Raw genomic sequence first — 15,269 nt, forward strand, 5'->3', positions numbered from 1 at the left:
TCACACAGAGAAGTCTGTTGTATGCTGTGTCCAGACCACAGCCATGCAGTCTGGGAAACTCACAACAACCAGTTGAATCTGTCCGTGAAAGCCTTCGACGGTGTATTAGGCATTGTTTCTTCTTTCCCAAACCTGTACAGTGATATCAAATGAGCATCCGTGTACTCTGGCCTGCATTACACTGCCCAAGTATTCCATAATTGTGCAGTGGATAAAAATGTATAGAGTATTGCAACGTAAGTGCTCGATTTGCTCTTAATTAACGCCATATATTTCAGAACATGAAGTGCTGCTTGACTGTGTAATAATTTGTTTCCATTGGCAAGTTCACCTACTGCAATCTCCAGTGAAGGGCGAGCATTCGAAAGGATCCACTTGAGCAGTATACTTTCCAAATGCAACTCACATTCTCTTAAAAAGGTGCACATCAAAAGTTGCAAAGGGAAAGAACGTCTACAAAAATCCTGCCTGGGATATTTAATCGCTGAGCCTGGATGTTATCTTTGGATCTCCCCTCGCGCGATCAATTTTTGTAGCTCTCTCCAAACGATTTAATGTTCATACCAGTGCAAGAACGGGACACTCTCTTTTAGAATGTTCCGAGATGGTATCTGAAGTCTTCTTCACAATCTGGTCAGATGCTAATGTTGCTCTTCAACCCGACCTCGCAGATTCTCCGCAGTTGTGCCCGAAAAGAACAAAGCGGCGGCTTTATGTGTCGGGGCCGTTGACTGCCTGCTGTCACAAGCGGCCAGCTTTCAGCTCCAGGCCGTTGTAAGAGGTTTCTGCACTTGGCTGATGGGAATCCCAACATTTCCTTCCTGCAGACCCGGACATGCCTAGCTTTTGCTGACTAGTACGACACCGTTTTCCTCACAGGACTTAGTGATCTCAGCTCTTCCTGCTTGCCAAATGCAAGTGGCACAGGGGTGTGGATTGATGGTGCCCAAGAGGGCGCCCAGAAGTGAGTTGCATAAATGCTCTCTCTCTCATCACCATCTGCCTGATCTCAGAAGGTGATCTCACTAGGTAGGTAGGCTTGTGTAAGAGGAAGTGATGCTGTGGGTACCCCTATCCCTCACCATGTAGGATTTTAGCAGTGCAATTCTAAGAATGCTTCCCTAGGAGTAACTGAATTGAATAAACCCGAGTTAGGATTTTGGAGTTGCCCTCTTTTGAATGGCTCTGTTAATGTCCAAACCAGCACTTTAGGCCAGTGGAGATACCTGAATACAGGTATGTGATGCACCTTGTGAGGGTCTTTGTTAACCTAGCCATTGTATTTCCAACCCTAACCTTTCCAAAGGCCTTCCAAATGCAATCATTTGTGCAACATATTGTGGTAATTAACTCCAGATGTTACCGGAACGTGGATAACTCTGGCAAATACTGCTCCTTTTTCTGGAGTAGCTACATCTGGTAAGCCAACCAGATTTGGAAAAGAGCTCTCCAAGTTGCCAATACATTCAGAAGCCCAGTACCCCCCCAACCTCCAAAGTGCAGCCCCATCCGGAACTAGTCTTTTCTGGATTCAGGTTATTAACCAACTAGTATCAGGTAATTTCATATATTACAGTGGTCTCACCTTTTTTCTTAACTGATGTCTTTTATAGAATGTTAGGGCGGCACTATTTTCTAGAACATCTTACTTGGGATTTGTACTTCTGAATCTAGGTCCAGTACGGTAACTTCCTGAGCTTTTCCTTTTCTCTATTTTAACCAATCAACTGCAGTTTTTGTACAAATAGGTCGCGAGCCAGTGCTCTACTGAACTATGAACTTCGTCCTCAATTTAAGTTCACGGGAAACTCCTGTGTTTCGGTAAATCTGGCCATCAGCCTTGCTTTGTTTTTATAACAAAAAAGTTGAATGACAACCTCATGTGTTGCTCTGCTTTTAATGTAAAATCAAAAGTTATCAAGAGAGTGCTAGTCAGTTTGTTATGGCATACACTTCAAGGCTTTTATTTGGGGAGTATATGCTGTTAGGTTAATTGTTTGCTTCAGTTCCTTTTCGTTCTAAGTTTGAATCTCAAGGGATACACAAGGGAGTGATTGTTTTGCTGACTGACAGTTTAAAGAACGGGGTATTTTAGACTTGATTTTAACTTTTAACTATATGTAGCAATGTAAGAATCTTCCAAGTGATGTTTGTACCTCCAGGCATTTGCAAAGGGAAACTTCATATCCCGTAGACCGGGCGTTCCGCATCTTGGCAGCATTCCGCTGTCCTCAAAATGAAGCACGTTGACATGTTTATGTAACGATAATGCACACCATCCAAGTTAAAATTGTTTTTTTTTCTATTCGCCTTTGGGAGAGAAAATATTCTGTGCATTTTTTGTTCAGCTTCTGCGGCTGCGGAACACAGAAAGTTCTCTCACCGCAGTGACCTTGCTCAGACTTACCAGGAAGGAGGGTCCCTCGATCGGAGGTTGCCCATACCGTGGAGGGGTGGGCTGCTAAATTAACTTGGGTTGTCTGTTTCTGCTCTTTTTCTTCTTCATGCTCTGCTGGCAAGAACACTCACGAGTCCACATGTACCCACAACCAAATGACGTCAGTCCCCCACCCCTGTTGCAAGTCACGTTTTAACCTGTAGCTACAACCATAGTAACAAGCAGAAGAACAAATGCAGGCGATAATTAGGCCCTAGACCCCATTGGTTCTGTTTAACTTGCTTAGGAGCAGCAGTGGCGTAGGAGGTTAAGAGCTCGAGTATCTAATCTGGAGGAACCGGGTTTGATTCTCCATTCTGCCACCTGAGCTGTGGAGGCTTATCCGGGGAATTCAGATTTGCATGTACACTCCCACATACGCCAGCTGCGTGACCTTGGGCTAGTCACAGCTTCTCGGAGCTCTCTGAGCCCCACCTACCGCACAGGGTGTTTGTTGTGAGGGGGGAAGGGCAAGGAGATTGTCAGCCCCTTTGAGTCTCCTGCAGGAGAGAAAGGGGGGATATCAATCCAAACTCTTCTTCTTCTTCTTCTTCTTATAGGAACGTGTATGTGTTGTAATAATGATTTCCTGAACATGACTGTGGTACATTCCCAACAGGTGTAAACACCATCCGCATAGTATCCCCAAAGTGCTACCAAGTTATCCTGTTGCTCATGCTCATTTATTTAAAATTAAATACTACCTGGGCAGTGTATTTTAAACTTCCACAAGGCCCCAAGAAATTGGGTCCTACAGTTTCCTCCTCACCAGAGCCCTTCTCGTGCTCAGCCCCGGGATTTCCATAAGAATTACCCATCCCTCACCATCTCTGAATTTGCACCCATTGTTTTGAGCCATTTGTCAGGCTGTGTTCCCGCCTGTCTAGTTAACGATTTCCCCTTTTTTCTCTTGCCAGTACTTCAACTGAGGCTGCAGCAACGGCGGACACGCGAACAGCTGGTGGACCAGGGAATCATGCCACGTAAGAGTGATTTTATTTTCTGTAGCTTGTATAACACTGAATTCTTAGCCTCCTTGCCTGAAGATGAAAAGAAGCCGTCAATAACATTAACATTTAATACCTTTCCGAAAGCCAAGGAAGAATCATAACAAAAGACAGCGTAATAGACACTCAAGCTTAATTTTTGCTTGATGGAATGCCTCTGGCACATAGAAGTTTGGAAACGAGAACAAACAGAAGACAGCGTTGTTTTCCTGCTGGAATCAAGGGCTCGGGTTTAATTCGTAATTTAATAAGTAATATACTCATTTCTGTTCATGGAAGTCTTGGGAGTGCCTTCACATTTGGACAGGGTGAATCATAAGAACATAAGAAAGAGCCTGCAGGATCAGACCAGAGTCCATCTAGTCCAGCACTCTGCTACTCGCAGGGGCCCACCAGGTGCCTTGGGGAGCTCACAGGCAGGAGGTGAAAGCAATGGCCTTAAGAACATAAAAAGGAGCCTGCTGGATCAGACCAGAGTCCATCTAGTCCAGCACTCTTCTACTCGCGGTGGCCCACCAGGTGCCTTTGGGAGCTCACATGCAGGATGTGAAAGCAATGGCCTTAAGAACATAAGGAAGAGCCTGCTGGATCAGACCAGAGTCCATCTAGTCCAGCACTCTGCTCCTCGCAGTGGCCCACCAGGTGCCTTTGGGAGCTCACATGCAGGATGTGAAAGCAATGGCCTTAAGAACATAAGAAAGTGCCTGCAGGATCAGACCAGAGTCCATCTAGTCCAGCATTCTGCTACTCGCAGGGGCCCACCAGGTGCCTTGGGGAGCTCACAGGCAGGAGGTGAAAGCAATGGCCTTAAGAACATAAGAAGGAGCCTGCTGGATCAGACCAGAGTCCATCTAGTCCAGCACTCTTCTACTCGCAGTGGCCCACCAGGTGCCTTGCAGAGACTCACATTTGGGATGTGAAAGCAATGGCCCATGGGAACATAAGGAAGAGCCTGCTGGATCAGACCAGGAGTTGTCAGCACTCTGCTCCTGCTTGAGTAGCCCACCAGGTGCCCCGGGAGCTCACAGGCAGGAGGTGAAAGCAATGGCCTTAAGAACATAAGGAAGAGCCTGCTGGATCAGACCAGAGTCCATCTAGTCCAGCACTCTGCTACTCGCAGTGGCCCACCAGGTGCCTTTGGGAGCTCACAGGCAGGAGGTGAAAGCAGTGGCCTTCTGCTGCTGCTGCTGCTGCTCCTGAGCACCTGGTCTGCTAAGATCATTTTTGAGGCATCGCTTTCAGATACAAAACAACATCAAAAACCTTTGCAAGGGACATGCATTGGTGAAACCTGCAAGCATGAACTGATTTGTAAAACAACTTGCAGTGAATAGTGGTACCCAAAAATGTCTGTGAAAAAAACAGTACCATTCATGGCAGTGTTTCGAGGAAGAGACTCCCTGGAGAGCTCCAGGAAAACCTTGTTGTAGCCGAAGTTACAGTTTTGTGCGCACAACTACACATAATCCTCCTGCCTTTCCTGTGTCTGCTGCTGCACACCTGGTACACTTCACTTAAGGACTTCTTTGCTTGAATATTGAACACACCTGCATTCACGCTAGCAGTCTCTTTCCCCTCCCCTTTTCTGCTTGCAGTTCTTTAGATCCCAGCCCCTACCTATAATTCTTAACGGAGCTGTTTGAAATGTTGCAGTTGGATCCAATTAGCAAGAGCCACACCCTTGGGCTTGGCTGGGGGCTGCCCAGCGTTCAGTTCCCAAGTACATTTTGCAGTTGTCTTTTAATGCAGTGTTTTCACTTCTGCCCTAGGAACGAATGGCAGCTCTTCGCTCCTCCAGGAGAAAATCAGAGGGGGTTCCCCTGGGACAGTGTTAGGAAGGGAGGCCAAAGGCATCATTGGGAGGAGTGTGCTGTACTCCTCTGACTGCAAGGCTGTGTGACCTAGGAGGCGGTGGGAATTGCTGAGTATGGCTCTGTCCTCTCGGCCCTGCCCTGTCGTCTGTTTCCTGGGGATGTCGGAGGGTGGTTGAGCCTACAGAGCTGGCAACACACACACACACGTAAAAAAAAAAAGACTCAGCATCACAGTGGGACTTTGCAGCATATGCTGAGCTCCACAACATGTGTGAACACTGGTTTTTACCTCGGTTCTCCTTGACCAGTCGTGCAGTCTCTTCAGTAAGCTCATGTACTTGTAAAATAACCCAAGCGGAAAATGTTTGAGGTTATCTAATGGTCAGTAATGACTGTAAGACATCTCTCTGTGCCCGCATGTTCCAATCCTTTCTTGTCGCTTCCTCCCTTCTCCATCCTAGCTTTGAAGAGCCCAGCTGCCTTCCACGAGCAGATCAAGAGCCTGGAAAGAGCCAGGGTGAGGAATCGAGTTGAAACATGGGAGTTTGTTTCATTTGGAAAGGGGGAGGCATGCAAGATATGTTAGAACAGGAAACAGAAATCCTTTATAAGGAACCCGGTTTTCGACTAGATGGCCTGTATGGCCCCTTCTAACTCTGCAGCCAGCATGATGTAGTGGTTAAGAGTAGGTGGATACTAATCTGGAAGACCAGGTTTGATTCCCCACTCCTCCACCTGTGTGGCAGAGGCTTATCTGGTGAACCGGATGTGTTTCCGCACTCCTACATTTCTGCAGGGTGACCTTGGGCTAGTCACAGTCGCCTCTGAACACTCTCAGCCCCACCTACCCTCACAAGGTGTCTGTTGTGGGGAAAGGAAAGGAGCTTGTAAACCACCTTGAGTCTCCTTACAGGAGAGAAAGGTGGGATATAAATCCAAACTCCTCCTCCTCCTCCTCCTTCTTCAACTGTACAAGATAAGCCAACCCTTTAAATCTTGGTTGAGCATTCATTGGTGTAATAAAATACAGACTGATGAAAAATAATGTTCGCTTAGCGTTGCCTAGTAACATTCTGGGAAGAATATTAACTTGGATTCCTTCTGTGATCAGGATGTTGCTTGCAAAGATTCATCTGCTCAGTTCGTGTTCTGAAAAAAACAACAAAGAATAATGTTGAGGGAATGGCATCATGTTCAAAATCTATCTTAACTCTGCTTGTTTTAAGTGCTACTTAACCACTCCTACTTGCTCACTAGGAGTCCTATATTTTAGACCAGTTGGAGGTCCATCTGTTGTATCACTGTTTAAAGGAGTATGTTTAAAATATGTCATCTGTAAAAAGTACATTTTTATAGGTTTCATCTTGGATTGTAGAAGTTTGAAGGGATAAAGTCTGCATTTTATTCCTTTCTGGGTACACTGCCAGGAACTATGTCCAATGGAGGATTCTCAAAATTATTCCACCATAAGCATAGGCATCATCTTCCAATCTAAGGCTGTGTATCTTGTGAAAAGCTGTGAAATTATAATTGTTTTTTTCTATGAGGAAAATGCCTGTTGTACTTAAAATCAGGGCACATTAAATACAAAATTAAACTCAGAAAGTCACATTTGTATTAGCTGAAAGTATGTTGTGTCAAACTGGAGAGTGTATGTGCATATTTTTCCCCCTTTCAGACTGAAAATTTTCTGAAGCACAAGATACGCAGCAGACCTGATCGCTCTGAGCTCGTCAGAATGCACATTCTAGAAGGTGAGGACCCAGATTTAAATGGTTTGTAAGATCACAACATCTTTTTTTCCAAACTGATAGACAAAAGCAATGGATTTCCATTGGGGGAAAATTGCCTTTCTTAAAATCTCATTGCAGTGGCCAGCATAGTGGTGAAGAGCAGGTGGATTCTAATCTGGAGAACCGGGTTTGATTCCCTACTCCTCCACCTGAGTGGCAGAGGCTTATCTGGTGAACCAGAGGTGTCTCTGCACTCCTACATTCCTGCAGGGTGACCTTGGGCTAGTCACAGTTATTTGGAAGTTTCTCAGCCCCACCTATCTGACAAAGTGTCAGTTGTGGGGAGAGGAAGGGAAAGGAGCTTGTAAGCCACCTTGGATCTCCTTACAGAAGAAAAAGGGGGGATATAAATCCAAACTCTTCAGTAATTACACTGAAAAGCTTGGGAGAGTTTCTTCCAGAGGGAAACATTGTTCTCTTTGCTTCAGACTTTAAAGTTCATAAGACCAGTTCACCAGAATGAAGTCAGGAATTAAAAACCCAGCTCCCAAATTCAATATTGGGCCACACCGTTTCAATTAAAAGTACCCTTCTTTCTTTTCATTCTGTATATGTAAATTACCTGTGACCAAATTTAGCTGGATAATGAAAGAGAAATGTTTGTGAAATTGGATTCCCAAGATTTTTTAAAAAGGCGTTTCTTAGTGTCTGTGTATGTTTCTTTAGAAATTAAAATAATTTCCAATAATTAAACAAAAACTGTCTGCAAAACTGTTTTCAAGTGGCACATTTTAGGGAAGGAAGGGCACTGCTGAATTTTCTTTCTGGGGTGGCAACGCAGGGTCCCAACAGGTATTTGTGGCTGCAACAAACCCCTGCTGATCTCTATACAGGACGGTTGTGCAAAGGATGTATCCTCTTTAAATAAAATGGTGTCCTTTCTGTGTAGCCAAAAACAGCCTATTTATTACAAATGAACAAATCTGTACACCAGCCCATTATAGGTAGCTGTAAGTCAGGTCTCTGGTGAGCTTTTCAATCCAAATTCTGTAGCCTTTCAGACAGGCACTCAAAAGCGTCTTCTCTCAGTCCAGCTAACTTTCTTCTGAAGATGCCAAACAATTCATGTACAGAGAAGAGCTCCCAGGTGTTTTATCTCCTTGTGGTCCAGGACACCATCTGGTTCCCTCCTTTTCTTGCACTTCCATCCTCTGCTTGAGAGGTTTCCCGTTACGACTCCAAAGGGGTGTGAAGCGTGGCAGTGTCGACGGGTGCAATGTCACCTTTCCCCACATGTTTGCACGGTGCCACCTTTAACGAAACGTGACGGCTGAAGCATTTCTTGCTTTTGAAACAAACAAAAAAAGCAGTGCAGTTTCATCGTCACGGTCTCGGTGCAGTCCTGCATGAGAGCTGCGCAGGCCTGCTGCGGTGAAGAACCTTATAAAGCTTTCTAGAAGATTCACTGAACAAGGAGTTCTCCCCTATCATCGTCCGTCCCTCCCCCACCTTTTGCTGGCATATATCACCAAAGGATCATGTCCCTGACTTATTGGTCTGGATATCTTTGTTGCTTCCCTCTTAAATGTGATGTAGAAGCCCTGATTCCTAAAAAATTTGCCCGAGTACACAATTTAAACAGCAATCCTTTCTTGAGGCAAAGCGAGTTCTGGGTTAATTGACTGTGATGTGGTGTTTTTAGACTGCATTTAATTAAGAGTTCCAATCCGCTCGTTGCTTGACCTTGGCTTTGGCATTGAACGCAGAGGCCACTGCAAACATTGTGGAACGGCAGAAAGCCGTTCTTCTTCGACAGCTAGAAAAGCTAACCTCCAAAGCACAGGGCCCTTTAAGGAAAAAAATGTCATCCTCTTTCAGAGACATTTGCAGAGCCTTCTCTGCAGGCAACTCAGATGAAACTGAAGAGGGCACGCTTGGCGGACGACCTGAATGAGAAGATAGCCCAGAGGCCCGGCCCGATGGAACTGGTGGAAAAGAACATCCTTCCTGTCGATTCCAGTGTTAAAGAAGCCATTATAGGCAAGTTAGGGGCCTTTGGTTTGGGCATGATACCACACAACAAGTGAAAACTTGAGCCTTAAAGGCCCCTCTGGTGCATCGGTTACAATAGCTGTGAGAGATAGAGCTGTGGGAGATAGAGCTACCTAGGTCCCCGTAGACTCCTATTGGACAGCGCCTGTGATGTCATCATCAACAAGTGGCATGATTACTTTCTACCATGCAGCATGGCATTCCATTGAACCCGTTGTTGAGGCTCACACTGTCCCTTTTCCCTGCATACGGGCTGTTTTTGATAAATCACAAGGGAGTTACCTGTCGAAAACTCCCTTGTGATTTATTGAAAACAGTTCGCGTGAAGATGGCTGTCCCCTTGCTGTGAGATTATAGCCATCAATCCGCCCACATTGATCAGTTGCGCAGCAAAGACATTCTGCAGTATTAGTGCTGGATGGGAGAAAAAGTTACTTAGGGTTTTCTGGCATGAGGAAGGATACATCTGCATGTTGGTTCGTAGGTGGAATGGAGCTGGTTCATCTCTGACCCCCTTCATTTCATATGGAAACATTACTTTCAGACTATGTTGGTCCCTTAATTATACTGATGGTGTCCGCCAAAGTACACCCCCAGCCCATTCTTTTTAAAAAACCCTTGCTCTGAAAAGCAAACCTGAACAGCATATTCACAAACTGGACCGTCATTGACTGACGCTCTTCTGAATTCATTGACTTCAGTGAGTTTAGCTGGGGGTCTCTCTGTTAGGACAGCTGCTATTATTATTATTATTATTATTATTATTATTATTATTATTATTATTATTATTATTATTATTATTATTATTATTATTATTATTATTATTATTATTATTATTATTATTGATACAAAACAGTTATACACAGCAAACGAGATCAATATTCCCCCCCCCCCCCACCCCCCCCCCCCCCCACCCCCCCCCCCCCCCACCCCCCCCCCCCCCCACCCCCCCCCCCCCCCACCCCCCCCCCCCCCCACCCCCCCCCCCCCCCACCCCCCCCCCCCCCCACCCCCCCCCCCCCCCACCCCCCCCCCCCCCCACCCCCCCCCCCCCCCACCCCCCCCCCCCCCCACCCCCCCCCCCCCCCACCCCCCCCCCCCCCCACCCCCCCCCCCCCCCACCCCCCCCCCCCCCCACCCCCCCCCCCCCCCACCCCCCCCCCCCCCCACCCCCCCCCCCCCCCACCCCCCCCCCCCCCCACCCCCCCCCCCCCCCACCCCCCCCCCCCCCCACCCCCCCCCCCCCCCACCCCCCCCCCCCCCCACCCCCCCCCCCCCCCACCCCCCCCCCCCCCCACCCCCCCCCCCCCCCACCCCCCCCCCCCCCCACCCCCCCCCCCCCCCACCCCCCCCCCCCCCCACCCCCCCCCCCCCCCACCCCCCCCCCCCCCCACCCCCCCCCCCCCCCACCCCCCCCCCCCCCCACCCCCCCCCCCCCCCACCCCCCCCCCCCCCCACCCCCCCCCCCCCCCACCCCCCCCCCCCCCCACCCCCCCCCCCCCCCACCCCCCCCCCCCCCCACCCCCCCCCCCCCCCACCCCCCCCCCCCCCCACCCCCCCCCCCCCCCACCCCCCCCCCCCCCCACCCCCCCCCCCCCCCACCCCCCCCCCCCCCCACCCCCCCCCCCCCCCACCCCCCCCCCCCCCCACCCCCCCCCCCCCCCACCCCCCCCCCCCCCCACCCCCCCCCCCCCCCACCCCCCCCCCCCCCCACCCCCCCCCCCCCCCACCCCCCCCCCCCCCCACCCCCCCCCCCCCCCACCCCCCCCCCCCCCCACCCCCCCCCCCCCCCACCCCCCCCCCCCCCCACCCCCCCCCCCCCCCACCCCCCCCCCCCCCCACCCCCCCCCCCCCCCACCCCCCCCCCCCCCCACCCCCCCCCCCCCCCACCCCCCCCCCCCCCCACCCCCCCCCCCCCCCACCCCCCCCCCCCCCCACCCCCCCCCCCCCCCACCCCCCCCCCCCCCCACCCCCCCCCCCCCCCACCCCCCCCCCCCCCCACCCCCCCCCCCCCCCACCCCCCCCCCCCCCCACCCCCCCCCCCCCCCACCCCCCCCCCCCCCCACCCCCCCCCCCCCCCACCCCCCCCCCCCCCCACCCCCCCCCCCCCCCACCCCCCCCCCCCCCCACCCCCCCCCCCCCCCACCCCCCCCCCCCCCCACCCCCCCCCCCCCCCACCCCCCCCCCCCCCCACCCCCCCCCCCCCCCACCCCCCCCCCCCCCCACCCCCCCCCCCCCCCACCCCCCCCCCCCCCCACCCCCCCCCCCCCCCACCCCCCCCCCCCCCCACCCCCCCCCCCCCCCACCCCCCCCCCCCCCCACCCCCCCCCCCCCCCACCCCCCCCCCCCCCCACCCCCCCCCCCCCCCACCCCCCCCCCCCCCCACCCCCCCCCCCCCCCACCCCCCCCCCCCCCCACCCCCCCCCCCCCCCACCCCCCCCCCCCCCCACCCCCCCCCCCCCCCACCCCCCCCCCCCCCCACCCCCCCCCCCCCCCACCCCCCCCCCCCCCCACCCCCCCCCCCCCCCACCCCCCCCCCCCCCCACCCCCCCCCCCCCCCACCCCCCCCCCCCCCCACCCCCCCCCCCCCCCACCCCCCCCCCCCCCCACCCCCCCCCCCCCCCACCCCCCCCCCCCCCCACCCCCCCCCCCCCCCACCCCCCCCCCCCCCCACCCCCCCCCCCCCCCACCCCCCCCCCCCCCCACCCCCCCCCCCCCCCACCCCCCCCCCCCCCCACCCCCCCCCCCCCCCACCCCCCCCCCCCCCCACCCCCCCCCCCCCCCACCCCCCCCCCCCCCCACCCCCCCCCCCCCCCACCCCCCCCCCCCCCCACCCCCCCCCCCCCCCACCCCCCCCCCCCCCCACCCCCCCCCCCCCCCACCCCCCCCCCCCCCCACCCCCCCCCCCCCCCACCCCCCCCCCCCCCCACCCCCCCCCCCCCCCACCCCCCCCCCCCCCCACCCCCCCCCCCCCCCACCCCCCCCCCCCCCCACCCCCCCCCCCCCCCACCCCCCCCCCCCCCCACCCCCCCCCCCCCCCACCCCCCCCCCCCCCCACCCCCCCCCCCCCCCACCCCCCCCCCCCCCCACCCCCCCCCCCCCCCACCCCCCCCCCCCCCCACCCCCCCCCCCCCCCACCCCCCCCCCCCCCCACCCCCCCCCCCCCCCACCCCCCCCCCCCCCCACCCCCCCCCCCCCCCACCCCCCCCCCCCCCCACCCCCCCCCCCCCCCACCCCCCCCCCCCCCCACCCCCCCCCCCCCCCACCCCCCCCCCCCCCCACCCCCCCCCCCCCCCACCCCCCCCCCCCCCCACCCCCCCCCCCCCCCACCCCCCCCCCCCCCCACCCCCCCCCCCCCCCACCCCCCCCCCCCCCCACCCCCCCCCCCCCCCACCCCCCCCCCCCCCCACCCCCCCCCCCCCCCACCCCCCCCCCCCCCCACCCCCCCCCCCCCCCACCCCCCCCCCCCCCCACCCCCCCCCCCCCCCACCCCCCCCCCCCCCCACCCCCCCCCCCCCCCACCCCCCCCCCCCCCCACCCCCCCCCCCCCCCACCCCCCCCCCCCCCCACCCCCCCCCCCCCCCACCCCCCCCCCCCCCCACCCCCCCCCCCCCCCACCCCCCCCCCCCCCCACCCCCCCCCCCCCCCACCCCCCCCCCCCCCCACCCCCCCCCCCCCCCACCCCCCCCCCCCCCCACCCCCCCCCCCCCCCACCCCCCCCCCCCCCCACCCCCCCCCCCCCCCACCCCCCCCCCCCCCCACCCCCCCCCCCCCCCACCCCCCCCCCCCCCCACCCCCCCCCCCCCCCACCCCCCCCCCCCCCCACCCCCCCCCCCCCCCACCCCCCCCCCCCCCCACCCCCCCCCCCCCCCACCCCCCCCCCCCCCCACCCCCCCCCCCCCCCACCCCCCCCCCCCCCCACCCCCCCCCCCCCCCACCCCCCCCCCCCCCCACCCCCCCCCCCCCCCACCCCCCCCCCCCCCCACCCCCCCCCCCCCCCACCCCCCCCCCCCCCCACCCCCCCCCCCCCCCACCCCCCCCCCCCCCCACCCCCCCCCCCCCCCACCCCCCCCCCCCCCCACCCCCCCCCCCCCCCACCCCCCCCCCCCCCCACCCCCCCCCCCCCCCACCCCCCCCCCCCCCCACCCCCCCCCCCCCCCACCCCCCCCCCCCCCCACCCCCCCCCCCCCCCACCCCCCCCCCCCCCCACCCCCCCCCCCCCCCACCCCCCCCCCCCCCCACCCCCCCCCCCCCCCACCCCCCCCCCCCCCCACCCCCCCCCCCCCCCACCCCCCCCCCCCCCCACCCCCCCCCCCCCCCACCCCCCCCCCCCCCCACCCCCCCCCCCCCCCACCCCCCCCCCCCCCCACCCCCCCCCCCCCCCACCCCCCCCCCCCCCCACCCCCCCCCCCCCCCACCCCCCCCCCCCCCCACCCCCCCCCCCCCCCACCCCCCCCCCCCCCCACCCCCCCCCCCCCCCACCCCCCCCCCCCCCCACCCCCCCCCCCCCCCACCCCCCCCCCCCCCCACCCCCCCCCCCCCCCACCCCCCCCCCCCCCCACCCCCCCCCCCCCCCACCCCCCCCCCCCCCCACCCCCCCCCCCCCCCACCCCCCCCCCCCCCCACCCCCCCCCCCCCCCACCCCCCCCCCCCCCCACCCCCCCCCCCCCCCACCCCCCCCCCCCCCCACCCCCCCCCCCCCCCACCCCCCCCCCCCCCCACCCCCCCCCCCCCCCACCCCCCCCCCCCCCCACCCCCCCCCCCCCCCACCCCCCCCCCCCCCCACCCCCCCCCCCCCCCACCCCCCCCCCCCCCCACCCCCCCCCCCCCCCACCCCCCCCCCCCCCCACCCCCCCCCCCCCCCACCCCCCCCCCCCCCCACCCCCCCCCCCCCCCACCCCCCCCCCCCCCCACCCCCCCCCCCCCCCACCCCCCCCCCCCCCCACCCCCCCCCCCCCCCACCCCCCCCCCCCCCCACCCCCCCCCCCCCCCACCCCCCCCCCCCCCCACCCCCCCCCCCCCCCACCCCCCCCCCCCCCCACCCCCCCCCCCCCCCACCCCCCCCCCCCCCCACCCCCCCCCCCCCCCACCCCCCCCCCCCCCCACCCCCCCCCCCCCCCACCCCCCCCCCCCCCCACCCCCCCCCCCCCCCACCCCCCCCCCCCCCCACCCCCCCCCCCCCCCACCCCCCCCCCCCCCCACCCCCCCCCCCCCCCACCCCCCCCCCCCCCCACCCCCCCCCCCCCCCACCCCCCCCCCCCCCCACCCCCCCCCCCCCCCACCCCCCCCCCCCCCCACCCCCCCCCCCCCCCACCCCCCCCCCCCCCCACCCCCCCCCCCCCCCACCCCCCCCCCCCCCCACCCCCCCCCCCCCCCACCCCCCCCCCCCCCCACCCCCCCCCCCCCCCACCCCCCCCCCCCCCCACCCCCCCCCCCCCCCACCCCCCCCCCCCCCCACCCCCCCCCCCCCCCACCCCCCCCCCCCCCCACCCCCCCCCCCCCCCACCCCCCCCCCCCCCCACCCCCCCCCCCCCCCACCCCCCCCCCCCCCCACCCCCCCCCCCCCCCACCCCCCCCCCCCCCCACCCCCCCCCCCCCCCACCCCCCCCCCCCCCCACCCCCCCCCCCCCCCACCCCCCCCCCCCCCCACCCCCCCCCCCCCCCACCCCCCCCCCCCCCCACCCCCCCCCCCCCCCACCCCCCCCCCCCCCCACCCCCCCCCCCCCCCACCCCCCCCCCCCCCCACCCCCCCCCCCCCCCACCCCCCCCCCCCCCCACCCCCCCCCCCCCCCACCCCCCCCCCCCCCCACCCCCCCCCCCCCCCACCCCCCCCCCCCCCCACCCCCCCCCCCCCCCACCCCCCCCCCCCCCCACCCCCCCCCCCCCCCACCCCCCCCCCCCCCCACCCCCCCCCCCCCCCACCCCCCCCCCCCCCCACCCCCCCCCCCCCCCACCCCCCCCCCCCCCCACCCCCCCCCCCCCCCACCCCCCCCCCCCCCCACCCCCCCCCCCCCCCACCCCCCCCCCCCCCCACCCCCCCCCCCCCCCACCCCCCCCCCCCCCCACCCCCCCCCCCCCCCACCCCCCCCCCCCCCCACCCCCCCCCCCCCCCACCCCCCCCCCCCCCCACCCCCCCCCCCCCCCACCCCCCCCCCCCCCCACCCCCCCCCCCCCCCACCCCCCCCCCCCCCCACCCCCCCCCCCCCCCACCCCCCCCCCCCCCCAC

At 62.0% G+C, this 15,269-nt stretch overlaps 1 protein-coding gene across 1 annotated transcript in view; it reads left to right on the forward strand.

The window, feature by feature from the left end:
* MRTFB (myocardin related transcription factor B) overlaps positions 1–15,269 on the forward strand; it is a 61,646-nt gene that overhangs the window by 32,433 nt on the left and 13,944 nt on the right. The window contains 5 exon segments of the mRNA XM_048494184.1: positions 3,355–3,420; positions 5,720–5,775; positions 6,937–7,012; positions 8,870–9,031; positions 9,588–9,628. Of these exon segments, the coding sequence (XP_048350141.1) occupies positions 3,355–3,420; positions 5,720–5,775; positions 6,937–7,012; positions 8,870–9,031; positions 9,588–9,628 (401 nt within the window).

The sequence above is a fragment of the Sphaerodactylus townsendi genome, linkage group LG04 (genome assembly GCF_021028975.2).
Source record: "Sphaerodactylus townsendi isolate TG3544 linkage group LG04, MPM_Stown_v2.3, whole genome shotgun sequence".
Taxonomy (NCBI): Eukaryota; Metazoa; Chordata; class Lepidosauria; order Squamata; family Sphaerodactylidae; genus Sphaerodactylus; species Sphaerodactylus townsendi.